Here is an 18,774-nt window from a genome sequence, read left to right as displayed (position 1 = left end):
TAAAGTTCCAAGAAGCCATATGAAGAAAACAGGCACGAATATCAAAACAGCATTACAGAAGGTATAAACAACATTTGCTTCATATTAACTAGGTCAAAAGATTAAGATGGTCTTGAAGAATTTATAGTAATGTTTTGACCTCTCAAATCAACTTATCATTCCAATTTACACATAGACAATCTCCATTGTGCATTAGCAATGAACCAACACAGTAGTTTTAGCGAACTGAAAACTTAGATGAAAGAAACTGTAGATCCAATAGGTATGCATACTTTCAGCTATTAAATTCCATGAATCATTTCCACAAAATTGCGACTGATTATTAACTATCCGAACATAATGTACTTGAATAGAGTCGAATCTCACACAAATTCATATAGCTAACCTAACTAATTCAGGCACACTTGATTGAGATTTTCATAAAACAAGGACTTTTCACAAATATGATTTCCAAAACAAAGCAATCTATTTATAATACAGAATTAAAGTACCTTACATATTGAGAATATTAGTACAATGCTGCATCATTTCAAACATTAAACAGAGCTGGATTAGCAGTTGCTGTACTGACTTGGACTTCAAGCAGTTCCAAACGACGTTCCAGTGTATCAAGCTTCTCATTCAGTGTCGCCAATTTACTCTTCGTCGTCGCCTCTGAAAGTACAACAAAATCAACACCGAAATCGCTTTAAAACAGGAATTTAACAAAAACCGAATATTTGCCCTAAGGAGATTGAATGAGTTAGAGAAATTTACCGAATTGGACGAGGAAATCGAAGAGTTTACGGACGTTGAGAGAGATGTGAGATATGAATTCACGATTTTCCCAATCTGCTTGTACTGCTATGCCTACATTCACCGCGTTTGTTATTCCTCCGGCTCGAGCCATTTCTGGTCACTGTTTTCCGATCAACGGAGAAGAAAGAGAGAGATAGATGTGGAAGGAGAACAAACAATTCTGCAATGATTAGTTTTAGGTTAAAGGAAAATGGAGGAGATAGTGATTACCTTCTTTGTTCTTCAAAGGCAAGTATCTCTACTTGCAAATCTGTTTTAAAAAAAAAGAAATGATATAAATGTCAAAAATACGTTTAAACTAAAATGTTAATTTCATATTGGCTTGAGAAACACATATAATTAGAATGAAACTCACATTTTTAATACTTTAGGTATAAAATTTTAAAATAAGAATAATTTAAATGTGTTTTTGACACTTATTTTAAAAGAGAAAAAATGATAAATATATCCAAACTATTATAAATAGTATACAAATATTCTGTCATATTTTTGGGTGATGCCTTTGTCGTCCAAAAATTAAAATATATTTGTCCTTCACTTTAACGAAAGATCAAATAGGGACACATGACGCAATTAACATCTTATAGATCAAATGTATCCCTTCACCTTATACATCATTTGATTTTCCTCACAATAGTTATACTACACCCCGATTCATAGTGACACTTTAACTCTTGTTCACAAGAGGGATTAGAATCATTATAACAATAGAATTTTACCCTATATCAACATATGACGAGTTTATTTATCTGCAGATCAAGTGATTGCATATAACTTATTTTGATTAGAAAGTTCAATAAAATCTTGATATTAATATTTACTTGAAAAATCGATCTAGTATGAATAGAAGTCGTCAATATTAAAGATTCAGATCTAATCGATAATATGAGGAAGATTCAGATCTAATCGATAATATGAGGAAAGTATGAACGAGAAGAAATTGAAATGAAATGTAAAAGAAAATGAAAATGAAATTTTCAAACTTATCTCCAAATAAAATTAGCGTTTGATCTTGAGCTTGAATATCGATGAACTAATTCACGTTTATAATAGGAATATACATGCTCATCAAATATAGGAGATGGAATTATGCTCTTATTGTTGTTACGAAAAGATGAAATCGAAAATCTAACAATAAAGAACACCAAGTTTAACGTGGAAAAACCCTTCAATCCGAAGGTAACCACCACGGGATCGACAAGATCCGAATTGCTTCACTATAACAATAAGAGGGTTACAAATATTCTTCTAATGGCTACACAACAAGTGCCAAAAAAGAACAAACAATAGCTACACCAACAAAAGATAAATAGAAAGAAACACCACCCAAACTCAGCTTTTGTTCGGGACCTAAAACAGGACCTTTCTGACCTTCGAGTCCGATCTCCACCGTTCAAATCAACCACCAAGATGTCAGGAACACTCAGTCCAAATTTCATCCCGATCCAACGGTTACTTAATCGGAAAACACGATATGAACGTTGCTGGTCGGAGAAAAAAACTGCAGCAAAAGAACCCTTTCCTTTCTCTCTTTTTCTCTTGTTGAAAGCTCTCTCAAAAACCTCTCTTATGTTCTAATGTCTTTCAAAGACAATACCAATGAGCAATTAATTATTCTCTCAAAACCATCCTCTATTTATAGAGTTGTGCTTTTCCTTACAAAGCCAAAACCAACTACAAATAGGATTACTATTCTAATCCTTTTCCTAATAGAATTGGAAACCAAATAAAGAGAATAATTTCAATCCTTTTCCAAGTAGGATTAGGCCATGGACCTTTGGCTGGAACATGGGCAATAGCCCAACAAACTCCCCTCCAGCCAAGGGGCCAAATGGACTTCAAGTGGAGGAACTTTTGACAGGCTTCCTGCCTGCCACACTTCTACAAAACTCATGATTGTCTAAGATGAGTTCTTTCCACTTATCTCTATGAGTATCTAACATGAATTCATCATAACCTTCAGGTTCTCCCATATTAGTCAATAGAATATACTCATCATGAGAATAACGTGTTGAGCTTCACTTCTCTCTAGTAGATCTTCTACAAGAGGTTTCTGGAGCATCCGAAGCGGTCATCCCAACATGAGTTGCTTAATTATCAACCACAACATCATTAGTAGGAACAATTATATGTTTTCTACACTCTCATCATTATCTTGATCATTACCTTGGGTTCTCTCATGTGCAGAAGATGTATCAATAATAGGAATTGGATCAACATCAACTAAGCTCTCATCAGTATGAGAATCTAATTTCTCAGTATTGTCAATATCTTCAATAGTTTGATCTTCAAAGAACACAACATCACGACTTCTAATGAGTTTCTTATCAATTGGATCATAAAAGTGATATCCAAACTCATCTTGACCATAACCAATGAAGATACATTGCTTAGTTTTAACATCCAATTTCGACCTCTCATCTTTTGGAACATGCACACAAGCTTTACACCCAAACACTTTCAAGTGATCATAGGAAACATCCTTATCAAACCAAACTCTGTTTTGAATATCACCATCCAAAGCAACAACAGGAGACAAATTGATAACATAAGCAACAGTGTTAAGTGCTTCAGCCCAAAAAGAATTTGGAAGTTTAGCCTCTGAAAGCACACATCTAACTCTCTCAACTAAAGTTCTGTTCATCCTCTCTGCCAAACCATTTAATTGAGGAGTCTTTGGAGGAGTCTTCTGATGACGAATTCCTTGCGATTTTTTGCACTAGTCATCAAAGGGACCAATATACTCACCACCATTATCAGTGCGAATACATTTTAATTTCTTTCCCGTTTGTCTCTCAGATAAGGCTTGAAACTATTTAAACACATCAAGCACTTGATCTTTGGATATCAAAGGATATACCCAAATCTTGCGAGAATGATCATCAATGAAAGTAACAAAGTAAAGTGCACCACCTTTTGACTTCACTTTGAAAGGACCACACAAATCTGAGTGTACCAGCTCCAATAGCTCAGACTTTCTTGAAGGAGGATGACTGTGAAAAGAAACTCTTTTCTGTTTCCCTGCTAAGCAATGAACACATCTTTTCACCTTTGCTTGTTTCATACCAGCAATCAAATTATTTTTAGCAAAATAGGTGATCCCCCTCTCGCTCATATGACTGAGCCTCTTGTGCCACAATTCTGATAAAGTCTCGCTCTCCACCAAATTTATAGAGTCACCAAGAATCGATCCTTGTGTCACGTATAAATTTGAATGTTTTCTTCCTCGAGCTAAAATCAGTGAGCCTTTGGTAAGCTTCCATTGGCCATTGCACAAGTCATTATGATAGCCATCATCATCTAGTTGTCCTACAGAGATCAAATTTATTGGAATGTCTGGAGCATGCTGGACATTCTGAAGGACCAACGTTGAACTAGTATTGGTTTTCAAACAAACAGTGCCAACACCAAACACCTTAACTTCACCAGCATTACCCATCTTTAACACCTCAAAGTTAACAGAAGTATAAGATGAAAAGAAGTCTTTTCTTGGTGTGACATGTGATGTGGTTCCAGAATCTACTATCCAACTTGTATCTTGAGATACAAAATTGATGACGTCTTTATCACAAGCGAAGAGAAGGTCATCTTGGACAACAGCAACAACATTATTTTCGTTGTTTTCTTCCTTCTTCCCTTCTTTAAGATCTTGCTTCAATTGTTTACAAAATCTTTTAATATGTCCTTTATTTCCACAATGATAACATATAATATTTGAATTTTGACTTGCTTCTGCTTTTACCTCTACTCCTCGGATCTCTTGTCTTATGTCTCCCTCGATCTTCTGTATATAGAACATCTGAATGTGAAGATGTGTCTTGAGATTTTCTTCTAACCTCTTCATTCAATACACCACTCTTTGCATATTCCATAGTCACCTTTCCACCAGTGACAGAATTTGTTAAAGAAACACGAAGAGTTTCCCAAGAATCTGGCAGAGTATTAAGAAGCCAAAGTCCTTGTATTTCATCATCAATATTCACACCCATTCCTGTAGCTGATCAAGAATACCCTGAAAATCATTTATATGATCAAGAATAGGACTGCCCTCCTTGTATTTAAAGGTCATCAATTGCTTTAACAAGAACAACTTGTTATTGCCAGTTTTTGAAGCGTAAAGCGTCTCCAACTTTTCCCACAATGTTCTAGCATGTGTCTCATTCACAATATGGTTGCGAACATTATCTTCAACCCATTGTCTTATATATCCACATACTTGTTGGTGCTCAAATTCCCAATTTTCATAGGTCACATTCTCGGGTTTATGAGCAGAAAAAACCGGAATATGCATCTTCTTCACGAACAATAGATCTTTCATCTTGCTTTTCCATATGTTGTAGTTTTTTCCGTTCAGACATACCATCTTGCTCATATTCCCCTCCATATAGATAATCTTAGCTCTGATATCAGTTGTTGTGACGAAAAGATGAAATTAAAAATCTAACAATAAAGAACACCAAGTTTAACGTGGAAAAATCCTTCAATCCGAATTTAACCACCACGGGATCGACAAGATCCGAATTGCTTCACTATACCAATAAGAGGGTTACAAATATTCTTCTAATGGCTACACAACAAGTGCCAAAAGAGAACAAACAATAGTTACACCAACAAAAGATAAATAGAAAGAAACACCACCTAAACTCAGCTTTTGTTCGGGACCTAAAACAGGATCTTGACCTCCGAATCCGATCTCCACCGTTCAAATCAACCATCAAGATGGCAAGAACACTCAGTCCAAATTTCAGCCCGATCCAACGGTTACTTAATCGGGAAACACGATATGAACGTTGCTGGTCGGAGAAAAAGACTGCAGCAAAAGAACCCTTTTCTTTCTCTCTTTTTCTCTTGTTGAAAGCTCTCTCAAAAACCTCTCTTATGCTCTAATGTCTTTCAAAGACAATACCAATGAGCAATTAATTATTCTCTCAAAACCATCCTCTATTTATAGAGTTGTGCTTTTCTTTACAAAGCCAAAACCAACTACAAATAGGGTTACTATTCTAATCCTTTTCCTAATAGAATTGGAAACCAAATAAAGAGAATAATTTTCAATCCTTTTTCCAAGTAGGATTAGGCCATGGACCTTTGGCTGGAACATGGGCAATAGCCCAACACTTATTAATAACAACGATCATAGGAATATATACATCGACAAATGATTTTGTAAATCGAAGATTAAAAATAGCTAACTACGGTGGATACTCCATAATATATTTTGGAGTCTTAATATGATTCATAATATATTCAGTTATCAATACATAGTTTGCAAAAGATGGGCTATCAGAATGTATCTTCCGGCTAGAGGACAAGAGTTTATTCTGCTAGGAGTTTAATCTCTTCATTACCTTCTTGACTAAATTATTGTAATATATAAATTGTAGTTAAAAAATAAATTGAATAAATATATATTTAGAATGAGCGATGAAAATTTTACTTTTTTTTTAAGGAGATTCAAGTTTCTGCGGCATAATTTACATCGATCCAATGATATATTTCTTGACTTGTCCTTTAAACGATACAACAGTCTAACAATGTTGTATAATTTAACCAACTCAGAATTAGTTAAAGATTTCAAAGCTCCATCAATAGAACATATGCGTTTCTTGAACATACAATTCCTCACTTTTGTATTGTGAAAAACTTGGAGAAGAATATTTTTTTCTTCTCCTAACTGTCTCTTTCACTACATCAACCTCAAAATATAAATAAAATATAGGGCACGTTTGGCCATATATAAATTTCGCAAGTAAAATTTGGGAGAAAATATTGTAAATAGTATTTGTCCATATGATTTGTCATTATTTAGCAAATTACCCAAATAATAGAGAAAGCTAGCCGTTTGACCATAGATTTCCCAAATTATATTTGGAAAAAAAATTGGCAAATAGTGTTCGTCCATACAATTTGTCATTATTTGGCAAGTATCTCAAATTCCCGAATACTAGTTTTTCTAGTATTTGGGTCAAATCTCATTATTTGGGATCTTTAATTTGAAAATTAAAATTTTGCTTCAAACTTTTATCTTTTACAAAACACCCTCTATAGTAGTTGCTTGCATTGTATTACATAATTTTTTATGTTAACACCAGAATAATCATGAAATATTCAGTGAATACTAAATGATGATATGTTTGTTAATGAAAATGATGAACAATAGGCTCATGATAACAATGTCATGTGATTTGTCTACTTCACGATGTATGGAATGATGTTTGTTTCACTCACTCCAAATTACCACATTACTCTAGTGTCATGGACACTATTTGTTATCGTTGGAACGAAAATTCAATTCACTTGTAATACAAACTTATGGTTAGTTTTGATAGTTTTTAAAATTTATGGGTATAAATCATATTTTTCTAAAAAAGTGAAATATATTTCCCAAATACTATGGCCAAGCACATGGTGAAATTTCACCCAAATTTTCACCCTAATAATATTTGCCAAGAATATTTGGAAATCTATGGTCAAACCCTAGCTTAAGTATTTGAGTCAAATCTCATTATTTGATAACTTTTAATAATTCAAATTCTACAACTTTTATCTTTTATGTAAGAACACCCTCCATCGTAATTTTTTTCATTGTTTAATATAATTTTTTACGTGAACATCAAAGTGGTGATGGAACATTCAGTGACTATAAAAGTGATGATATATTTATTGATGAAAATGATGAACAATCGCCTTAGGGTAATAAAGTCATGTGCTATGTAATACAAACTTATGGTTAGTTTTGATAGTTTTTAAAACTTATGATATAAATCATATTTTTTTTAAAAGTAAATATAATTCTCAAATACTATGGCCAGACACATGATAAAATTTCACTCAAATAATATTTGTCAGATATACTTTAAAAATCTATAGTCAAACGTTAGCATAATACTTCTCATCTTTTTCATCTATTACAAAAAAAAAAAACGAAGAGAACATCAATTTATATAGCTAAGATTTCTTCCACAAATAAATGTTTATAATCTAGATAGTCATTTAATTAGGAATAGTGGAGCAAGGAGATAATCAGGAGAACATGTCATTGTGGTTACATAAATTACAAAGAAAGTCTTCATAGTAATAAATTTTTTAAATTATTATTATATTATTTGTTGATATGTATACTTGAGAGAGCAATTAACTCGACCACCCCACTAAGAAAATGCACGCAACACACGATCATTTCAAGTCAACACTAGATAACAAATTCTATATATTGCTTTCTCTAAAATCTTGTCAAATCACATAAAAAAAATGAGAGTTGACTTTCAATATCACACAATAAGGCTACCTTTGTAAATATATTCATATTTGTGGGGACACAATTTGAAATTTAGGTAGTTTTTCAAGCTTAAAAATATTTTATGTCACAATCTAACTTTAACTTATTATAGTTGGTTAGTTAGAGCTTACATTGTTTAAGGAAGAAGATTGCTTGCTTAGACCTTATTATAAAGTTTCTTACAATTATAAAATTAAGTTGGTAGCTAAACCTTACATCAACAAGAAAACTATTATCATTTGCCTCAAGCAAAAACTATAGTTATCCACTGAAATTCAACCCTTTGTCAGTTCGATCGATTTTTCGATCGATTTTACTCTTGTTCAATACAAACATTTATGTTTAAGCATTTTTCCATTCAATTTACCAATGATAATTATGTCTTCCAATGTATGTTGCATAGCTCTCTTCATTGCCTCCTTGCTAATTCCATTTGTGAATTCAGTGTCCTTTCAAATATCTCGATTTGGACCGGACGTGACTGACATACTCTACGAAGGAGATGCAGTCGCGTCTGTAGGAGAGGTCGAGTTTAACAAAGCGAACTATCTATGTCGCGTTGCTCATGCCATCTATAGAGAGAAAGTTCCACTATGGGATCCTGATCATGACTCCACAAAGCTAGCTGATTTCTCTACACGTTTTTCGTTCACTATAGATACTCAAAATCGTTCCTCATATGGTCATGGTATCGCGTTTTTCCTAGCTCCAGTTGGTTTTCGAATTCCACCTAACTCAGATGGTGGCTTTCTTGGACTGTTTAATACAACCACTAGTGATTCAGCTCAAAGCCAAATTGTTTCTGTTGAGTTTGATACATTTTCAAACGTCGAATGGGATCCTCCATTCGAGCATGTTGGTATCAACAACAATTCAATTGCTTCATCTGTAACAGCTCCTTGGAATGTTAGTTTACATAGTGGTAATCCTATTGAGACATGGATTACTTACAATGCTACAAAAAATAATCTTAGTGTCATTTGGAACTATGGAACAGGTCCGAATTTGAGCATGTTTTACATAATAAACCTCAGAGATGTTCTGCCTCCATGGGTCACAATTGGATTCTCTGCTGCAACAGGACAAAATGTCGAGAGACATACACTTGAATCGTGGGAATTCAGCTCGAGTCTTGTTATAACAGAGTTAGGTGGAAATGATCGCGAAAAGATTGGACTTATTGCAGGGCTAACAACATTAGGTGGGATTTTGTTAGTGAGCGCGATTTTGGCTTTGATAGTTTTGAGAAAACGTAGACGAAAGGTGAAGGGAAATCCAGAGACAATAAGCTTAACATCTTTCAATGATGATCTTGAAAAAGGGGCAGGACCAAGAAAGTTTTCGTATAAAGAGCTGGATACTGCAACTAATCATTTCTCAGAGGAACGAAAATTAGGTGAAGGAGGATTTGGAGAAGTTTACAAAGGGTACCTCATTGATCTTGACATAGCGGTTGCTGTAAAGAAGATCTCGAGAGGGTCTAAGCAGGGGAAAAAGGAATACATAACCGAGGTGAAGGTTATTAGTCGATTAAGGCATAGAAACCTTGTGCAACTAATCGGTTGGTGTCATGATCAAGGTGAGTTCTTACTTGTTTACGAATTCATGCCAAATGGTAGCTTAGATTTTCATTTGTTTGGTAAAAAAAATCCTCTTAGTTGGACTATGAGGTACAAGATTTCACTTGGTTTAGCATCCGCGTTGCTCTATCTACACGAAGAATGGGAGCAATGTGTGATCCACAGAGACATAAAATCGAGCAACATAATGCTCGATTCAAGTTTTAATGTCAAGCTTGGTGATTTTGGCCTAGCTAGACTAATGGACCATGAGTTAGGTCCTCAGACTACTGGGCTAGCCGGAACTTTAGGTTATTTGGCTCCGGAATACATAAAAACAGGACGAGCAAGCAAAGAGTCGGATGTATACAGCTTCGGAATAGTTGCATTAGAAATTGCAACAGGAAGAAAATCAGTTGATCCAGGGACAGGGAATTGTGATGCAGGATTAGTAGAGTATGTTTGGGATTTTTATGAAAAAGGAGAACTTCTTACTGTTGTTGATGAGAAATTAAACAAGGATTTCGAACGAGAACAAGTAGAACGATTGATCATTATCGCGTTGTGGTGTGCTCATCCCGAGAGCAATCTAAGGCCATCGATAAAACAAGCAATTCATGTTCTGAATTTCGAGGCATCGTTGCCTAATCTTCCAATGAAGATGCCTGTTCCTGTGTACTATTCACCTAGACCATGTGGTGAACCAACAGTTAGCTCCGGGGAGCCTACGATGACTTACACAAGCATCGATGTGGGTCGATAACTATTTAATGAATTGAAATGAGCTTAAATGGAGCGATATGATTAATAATGACTTCAAATTTGCTTGAGATTGTGGTGTAGTAATAGTTATTGTTGTTGTAGTAATATTTGTACAATAAAATGGCGTGTAGAAGATCCTGTGAATCTTATATATGTGAAATGAACAAGTACATGTAGAGTTAAAGATAAGTTCGACAAGCAACTATTTTAGCTAAGAATTCATTGAAATTCTGGATGCGTCACTATAAACCATATAAAGATTGAGGTAGTTCCAAATGTTTACAATATATATAGTCATGTTTTATTTATATAAAAAGTAGTCAAAAACGTAGGACGTACTCAAAAACGTAGGATGTACAATATAGCTTGTCAAATATCATAGAAAGTATGTACTGACTATACAATATATCTTATCTATACATGAGCTATATATTATGATACACTCAAAAGTTGAATATAGTTAAGTATACATGAAATATACGCCGAGTATACATAAAGTATACACTGACTATTCAATCTCGATCAACTCAAAATCACCTCTAAATTCCAAATTTTAGATATAAAACCCTCTCAATATTTTGAGTCTTTTAATATATAATTCGCTCAAAACGCTTTACATTTGCAGTACGTCGATTTTATTTTTTTTTTTAAGAAGAAGAAGCAGTTGTGTTTATAAAAAATATACTTAATAATTAAGATTCATAAGTTAATACATAAATAAAGTCAATCTGAATATTTAAGATTAAAATCTTTACTAAATGCAAACACATGAGAGCTTTGTTGTGAATGGTTAACAATTTCCTTTGATATATATGTTAATCGGAATGACATAAAAATAAAGTAATATTCAATTTAAGGTAATCCTTTACAAGACAATTTCATTTCATGTTCTTCAAACCTTAGATCCGTTAGAAATTCTTGGAGAATGCTCTATTCTAAATTCTAACTTGCATCTCCAAAGGACATGCACATTCCATTGAGGATTTTTCTAGAAATATCACATAATCTCTTGAGTATACGTAAAAGGATTACCGTAACACATACAATCTTTTTTTCGAAAAAATCAAAGCGATCTAGATGCAATCCTCCTCAAGATCAACTTGATATAGTGAGGTGTTGTCCGATGTTCGTGGCTATCGAATATAGCATACAGATCAAAGTCATCATACATTTGAATAAATAAGCTACTAACAATTCACACATCATAAAGAAAAATTTAAGAGCTACACATAAAATGTTATTTTTTCTCAAAGCCGAAGCGATCTTCCTCAAGATCAACTTGTACTAGTTAAATATTGTCTAACAAAAATCAAATACATCTTTAGGAGTTCAAAATCATCTTATATTAAAAAAATAACGAAGAAAATTTTAAAAAAAAGAACAAAAAAATACATAAAATTGCAAAAATTATGAAACGCTAGAAGGAGGGCTTGAACCTCCGACCTTGTGGTTAACAGCCACACGCTCTAACCAACTGAGCTATTCCAGCTTGATGATATTACGTCAATTATATAAACATATTTATATAATAGTTTATAATCAATAAATATAAATTCTAAGTGTATTAATTGTCTTTGCTATTTTATATATTAAATTTTACTTAATGTAAAATTATCTATAAAATATGTTTTGTTAATCTATTTTAGTTTGAAAATGTTTAACTTCGCTTTGTAACTATCTTTTATATAATTGTATTTTGAGTGATTTATCAACATAGTTTGATCATAGCAATAAATGGACAAATCAGTAACTCCTTTAAATTTAAATTGATCGGACGGATTTGATTTTATTATTTTTAATTAAATTTTTTACGAATAAATATATTTATCCTACTTAACGACCTTCAAAATTACCGACTAATTAAGATACTTTTATATTTTCTGCCAACATAAAATTTCTTCAAGACTAAAAATACTTTAAGCAAATATCTATGTGCTCTATATCAAAGCATACCAACATGATTTATAACTATAAAGTAACACGAATGGTTTATTAATTTCAATATAAGATATATGTCATATTCAATTTTATACCAATTGAAATATAAATATAATTAAGGTTAAATTAAATATATATTTATATATTATTATTTTTTTCTGTTTCAATTTATATGACTTACTTTTTTTTAATGAATCTAAAAAATAATGACACATTTCTATATTACAATTAAAATGCTCATTTTACCTTTAACGAAATATCTTACATCCATACAAATATCTATTTACTAATTTTACACCAACTTTTCATAGTTTTTCTTTTTTTGAAAGAAAAATTATGGTGAGTTAAACTAACTTCTATAAAATGGGACGAGGAAGTAAAGACAAAGTTAGGTGGGAATTTGTGGGTTCAAATGAATATAACCTACTAGCTTTTCCCTAGATCTTGTATTCATATTAGAAAATTAAATAACTATATGTATATTTACTTGTAAAATCCCTAACAAAATTGAATAACAATTCAATAGTAAGAAAAGGGCGGTGGAAATATCGTCAAACTTAACCATTAACAAAAGTAGGGTTGTTCATGGTTATGGTTAACAAACAAACCAAATCGCAATTCGAACCAAATCGATTAAAAAAATCGATATTTGATTTAGTTTGGTTAGGTTTGGTTTTTAAATTTTGAAAATCGATACTATTTAGTTTGGTATTGGTTTAACTAAAAAACAATCACAGAAATAACCAAACCGAACCGATAAATTAGATATATAAATTTTATAGTTATTTATATATTATTCATAAATAAATTAAACATATTTTGTTAAATTTTAATTAACTTAAGTTTTTAACTTTATCATTATCTCAAGTCCAACACTTTAGCAAAAGTATAACAATCTCAAATCCAAGTCCATCAAAATCCATTTTAGTCTTTACCTACTGTAGTTCACATAAATAGTCACACTTTCTTTTAAATGAATCATTTTATTTATGTAATGATAACTCTAATATTGCTTAATTGTTTGGTTGAACCACTATTAACTTTTCTATAGATTGTTCATGTAATTGATGTTTGTGTCTATCGAGATACGTATGTCTTCAAAAAAATGATTACTTTCAAATTGAATAAACCAGAAAAACTGAATCAAATTGGCAATAATCAAATCAATGATTATTTCTTTTATTTGATTTGATTTGGTTTTAGAAATTTTAAAAATCAATTTGATTAATTTGATTTTAATTTTAATCAATAACTGATTCAAATCAAACTACAAATACTCCCAATCAAAAGTTTTTCTTTAATATATATTCTATAATATTTTTCTATTATATCTTAAAATTTAAAATTTTCAAACTCTTAATTTTTGACGTAGAAAGTTGAAGTTATCTTACTTTGACAAAGTTAGAGCAGGATCTACTCCAGTCAAATGGCTGCCGGAAGTAATGTTTTTATTTGTTTGATGTGTATGACTAATTTTTTTCTTATAAAAATAAAAAATAAATGTGTGAGTGAGTTCTTTTTTCTTCTCATTATTAATTTTTAATATTCAATGTGTGTAACTAATTTTGAATGAAAATTGGAAACCAAACACCAAAAAACAAAAAAATTGAAGTTAAAACTAGTTTGACCATTTCCCATGGTTTGATATCATTTCCACCCATTGTTTTTACAATCTTAAGTCTTAACTATTAATGTTTATTTAAAAATTTATTCTTTTGGTGGTGTTAATTAAATGATGAGAAATTAATTTCATTAAGCGTATCATAAATATATGATAAATATTATTAATATTGATAAATTTTAAGTGTTATTGTTTAAATAATTTTTAACTTTTGTTTAAATAAATTATAATGTATATCTGTCGTAGTAAATTATTTTATTTTATTTCAAAAATTTAATGACGAAAGAGTCTTATTGTTATGTCCATAATCAAAGTAATTTTATTCATTGATCATGGACTTTTTACTTAAAAGTAATTATAAAGTTTATATAAATATATTACATATATCCAAATTAATAAAACAATAGCTAAATGATATGAATCTAAAATCAAATGACATAGTAAAACGATCTAATAAATTTTAAAAATCGTACAGTAATTAAAATTAAATTAAAGTAAAAGAAAAAGATATTCTTTTAGTTTTTTCCAAAATAAGATGTGTCTATCTTTATATTCTCAAAATTTAAATTATATCAATTTTAGTAATATTTAAAAATATATTTTTTTATTTTAGTTATATGAGAAAATTACTATTAAAATTTACATATTTAAAAAATTATATAAAAATAATATTATAAATTGAAATTTTCTCCTATATTAATATAATAAAATAATCTTTTAACGTATTAACCAAAATTTCATATTATTTATATAATTTACATAAATTATATAGTGATAAGAATTAATCACATTATATTCCTATTATTTTTTCAAAATACAAGAATTTCTTAAAATTTATGAATTTCAAATACATCTTAATTTTCGAATCCATTTTTTTAAGTGATAGAAAATTTTAGAAATTATAATAAAGTCTAATATATTTATTTTTGATAAGATGAAAAAGCAAAGAGGAAGATGAATGGAAATGAACAGAAACAGTAAGTTCAAAAAAGCCGTCAATGGAAGTCAATTGCATCCCGATAACGACCCGTAATTTCCCGAACCTTCTACAGTCAAAATTGAAGTTTTTTCAACGAAAATTCTCCATTAATTTTTATATGTAAGTACCAAGTCCATTTTTGTTAAACCCTAGTTCTTGCTTAGTTACAGGCAAATTTACCCAGAAGAATAATGTCTTGCGCCATTGTTGAAAAAACCCTTTATCTCATTCAATCAGATAACCCAATTTTGAAATTGCAGGGTGCGAGGGATATTCGCCGGCTAACTAAAAGTTCTTTGCGTTACCGGCGTTATTTTTCCGACGCTATTAAACCCCTTGTTGATATGCTTCGTAATTCGGAGTCAGTTGAATATAATGAAGCTGCTCTTCTTGCGTTACTCAATCTCTCCGTTAAGGATGAAGGGTACGTTTTCACGAATTATAATTAACTATCATCAATTTGGATGTTGATTGTGGTGGTTTATTGAAACGGCCGTTGTCCAATTTTATCTGTCATGTTGGTTGAGCTTTTTGAAAATTAATTTGATTTATTTTTGAATTTAAATTATATTTCATCAATTTGATTTTTCTAAAACGAAAAATTTAGGTATTCAAAAGACATAATACATAAATATTGATTTCGAATTATATTTATACCCTTCAACTTTGGGTATGTACAAGTAGACTTGTATAAAGTTGAACAAATAGACACATATGTCTTACTTATAGTTGGATAGTTAAAGTGAATTTTTGTGCATAATGAAAGTTGGAGGTCAAGGTTAAAATTTGAAGCCAAGTTTAGAGTCCAATATATGTATTATGCCTATTCAAAAGCTATACAAAAATTATGATATGTTGTTATTTTTTACATATCAATATGATGAAAAAATAAATCCTAAAACGTTAGTCAAAGTTTTTGTAGTTTGAATCTAAAAATGGAAAGTATGACGATTAATTGTGGACGGAGGGAGTAATTAACTTCTACTTCCTCCACAACATATATGTGTTAATCTGACTTTACACGGAGTTAGAAATAATTTTTTTTGAAATTTGTGGTTTAGAATAAGTTATAAATATTTGTGGGACTAAAAATTGGAGAATAAAATGAGGATTTTTTAGTTAATTTGTTAGTAATGACAGAAATATGTCATTCCTTTTTAGATGACTAAAAGAAAGAGTAAGTCATATAAAGTGGTTTAGCATTCGATGAAGGTTTAGTTGGTAGTTGTGTGTTGTCTCATTTTATCCTTCTAAGTCTGTTATTGTCTATTTTTTAAATTTATTTTTGGTTATCTTATGTTACTATCCGTTTTCTATAAGCTATGTCTACATGTTTGTAGTTTTTAAATTGCATTGATATGTGTTACTCGACTTGAACTCGAGTGTCTTTTAGAAACAACTTCTCTACCTTTCATGAGGTACGGCATAAGGTCTTGTCTGTGTATACTATATTTTCTTTGGATCTGACTTGTGGAATTACACTGGATATCGATATGTGCAATCTATTCGAGACAAATTTAGAATTTAGACTTTATGGGTTAGAATTTTAGTTGTGGTTTCCTGAAATTTCTGATGCTAATTTTCTTTTGGGTGCTATTGTTACCTTCTATTCAAGTTGTTTTCCTTTTCATATTGGATCTAATTAAGTTGTATGTCAGGTAAGACAAGAGTGTCTATTTTTTCAACTTTATACAAATTTATGTGTCTATTTTTGCACCACTAAAGTTGGAGGGCATAGATGACATCTAAAGCCAAGTCAAATAACACGTTTATGGATTATGTCTATGATAAATAATAATGCTATTTCCTCCATGTTCAAACATTATCCTAATGTGAAATTGTAAATACTCTTGAAACTTTGATATTTGACTGTTCCAAGTCTTCCTAGAAACTGTTGAATTGTATGGCCATTTTATCCAAAAGATTAAGCTATTAGAAATGACACACTTTTCTTTTAACGTCTTCAATTCACCCTTTTTGTTGGTAAGTTTTTGAACCTGAGATCTTTGTCTACTCTGATATCATATTGAATTGTGTGACCAACTCATCTTAGCTTGCTATTAAAATGTATACGTTCTTACGTTTTTATTCACGTCTTCTACAGAAACAAGAAAAGTATCATAGATGCTGGTGCCTTGGAACCCATAATTGGCTTTCTTCAATCAGAGAAAGCAAGTTTACAAGAGCATGCAACTGCTTCATTACTCACATTATCAGCATCTTCTGTCACGAAACCGATCCTTACTTCTTTTGGTGTCATCCCTCTACTTGTTGATATTCTAAGATGCGGTAGCCCACAAGCCAAGGTTGATTCTATAATCACTTTATACAATCTTTCAACTTCTCAAGGCAATTTAACATTGATCCTTCAAACAGAACCAATTTCTTCTATAGTTACTCTGCTTAAATCCTGTAAAAAGTCCTCAAAAACCGCTGAAAAATGTACTGCTCTTCTAGAATCTTTAATGTCCTATGACGAGTGTAGGAAAGCGTTGACATCTGAAGAAGGAGGGATACTTGCAATAGTGGAAGTCCTTGAAATCGGATCTTTACAAAGCCGAGAACATGCATTAGGAGCTCTGTTGACAATGTGTCAAAGTGATCGATGTAAATACCGGGAACTAATTCTCAGAGAAGGTGTAGTTCCTGGACTTCTTGAGCTAACTGTTAAAGGGACAACTAAGTCTAAAGAGAAATCACAAACACTTTTAAGGTTACTGAGAGATGCTCCGTACGAAAGGTCTCAGCTTCAACCCGATACATTGGAGAACATTGTCTCTAACCTTATATCTCAGATAGATGGCAAGGAGCAAACTGGAAAAGCGCGGGGGTTGCTTGCTGAAGTGATACAAGTTAGTATGGATCAAAGTTTGAGACGTTTACACCAAAGGCCAATGGTATGTACTCCAGTTGATTTGTCTATAGCCGGTGGTGCCTCTACGATCTCTTCAACATGATACTGTTTCTCATCTCTGATATCCTTTAATCTTTCTTCCTGCAACCATCAGTTTTTCGTGCTCGGAAAATTAGATATACTAGACAATGCCAGTTTAGTTATTGAACTGAGACAGGCTTAAATGGAGTGATATGACTAGTAAAGATCCATATAGCCCATCTCTAACCTGTTTGAGATTGAGGCGTTGTAACTTTTTTAGAGAGTTCTTAGAGTTTTTGTTTTTAGAGTAGGTTTTTGTACGTCAGCATCATGAGTCCACTAGATATAATTGGAACGAGTTGAGATGTCTAAATGTGCATTTTCAAAAATGGAGTGTTAAATTATTAGGAATATATCTTTGAGGGGAATAGCTATAGAGCATCGTTTTAGGGCTCTAATTTCATAGTTATGTCTTTGTAATTTTATTTTTTTGGATATTATTTGATGTTATTACTCTATGTTCAAAATATTAGATTAGAAATGTAGAAGATGTTGAATGTTATTCCGAGCTCACAAGATGGTTGTGTGTTAGGGCGTGCATTCGGTTGTATACTGTTCGGTTTTGGTTTTTTGATTTTTGGTTTTGAAGAAGTGTAACTTAATCTGAATCAAAATAAATTTGGTTTGGTTTGGTTTTTCTCTTTTTGATTTGGATTTTTTCGATTTGGTTAATCGGTTATGTCAATATTAGAAACATAACAAAGTTATAATTTCAATTTAAAAATAAATAAATATATAGATATATTTGATATTAAATTTCTTAAATATACTTTTTAATATAAATCACATGTAAAACGTAAAACACAATACTTAAAATATATCAATTGTAGATGTCCAAACATAAAAAAATAAATCATAATGAAAATAACTAAAAAAGGACAAAAGTGGTTAACTCCAACTTTA

The 18,774-nt window shown here is 31.4% G+C and overlaps 3 protein-coding genes and 1 non-coding gene across 5 annotated transcripts; 2 read left to right on the top strand and 2 right to left on the bottom strand.

Moving 5' to 3' along the window:
- Window positions 1-272: 272 nt before the first annotated feature.
- Window positions 273-1,059, bottom strand: LOC107013708 (protein BRICK 1). The gene is made up of 2 exons (XM_015213582.2): window positions 757-1,059; window positions 273-654 (listed from the first exon to the last, which is right to left on the bottom strand). Exons 1-2 carry the CDS (start codon window positions 887-889, stop codon window positions 530-532), a joined length of 258 nt encoding a protein of 85 aa, XP_015069068.1. The 5' UTR covers window positions 890-1,059; the 3' UTR covers window positions 273-529.
- Window positions 1,060-8,364: 7,305 nt separating this feature from the next.
- On the top strand, window positions 8,365-10,587 carry LOC107013861 (L-type lectin-domain containing receptor kinase IX.1-like). The gene has a single exon (XM_015213743.2). It carries the CDS (start codon window positions 8,447-8,449, stop codon window positions 10,397-10,399), a length of 1,953 nt encoding a protein of 650 aa, XP_015069229.1. The 5' UTR covers window positions 8,365-8,446; the 3' UTR covers window positions 10,400-10,587.
- A 1,226-nt stretch (window positions 10,588-11,813) lies between these two features.
- On the bottom strand, window positions 11,814-11,887 carry TRNAN-GUU. Its single transcript has one exon. It is a non-coding gene; the product is annotated as a tRNA-Asn (tRNA).
- A 3,011-nt stretch (window positions 11,888-14,898) lies between these two features.
- LOC107013055 (U-box domain-containing protein 4-like) lies at window positions 14,899-18,373 on the top strand. 2 transcript variants are annotated; one of them, XM_015213041.2, is made up of 3 exons: window positions 14,899-15,056; window positions 15,197-15,360; window positions 17,041-18,373. In XM_015213041.2, the coding sequence occupies exons 2-3, from the start codon at window positions 15,281-15,283 to the stop codon at window positions 17,891-17,893; spliced, it is 933 nt and encodes a 310-aa protein (XP_015068527.1). In that variant the 5' UTR covers window positions 14,899-15,056; window positions 15,197-15,280; the 3' UTR covers window positions 17,894-18,373. The 2 variants fall into 2 exon arrangements, with proteins under 2 accessions (XP_015068527.1, XP_015068526.1); XM_015213040.2 differs by lacking the exon at window positions 14,899-15,056 and having other exon boundaries at window positions 15,064-15,360.
- Window positions 18,374-18,774: the final 401 nt, after the last annotated feature.

The sequence above is a fragment of the Solanum pennellii genome, chromosome 3, assembly GCF_001406875.1.
Source record: "Solanum pennellii chromosome 3, SPENNV200".
NCBI lineage: Eukaryota > Viridiplantae > Streptophyta > Magnoliopsida > Solanales > Solanaceae > Solanum > Solanum pennellii.
This window is presented reverse-complemented; position numbering and strand designations above follow the sequence as displayed.

Coding starts and splice junctions, on each gene's coding strand:
- LOC107013055 (XM_015213040.2), top strand. CDS start 15,128: ATGTCTTGCGCCATTGTTGAAAAAACCCTTTATCTCATTCAATCAGAT. Junction 15,361..17,040: donor CTCTCCGTTAAGGATGAAGG/GTACGTTTTCAC, acceptor CGTCTTCTACAG/AAACAAGAAAAGTATCATAG.
- LOC107013708 (XM_015213582.2), bottom strand. CDS start 889: ATGGCTCGAGCCGGAGGAATAACAAACGCGGTGAATGTAGGCATAGCA. Junction 655..756: donor CGATTTCCTCGTCCAATTCG/GTAAATTTCTCT, acceptor TTGTACTTTCAG/AGGCGACGACGAAGAGTAAA.
- LOC107013861 (XM_015213743.2), top strand. CDS start 8,447: ATGATAATTATGTCTTCCAATGTATGTTGCATAGCTCTCTTCATTGCC.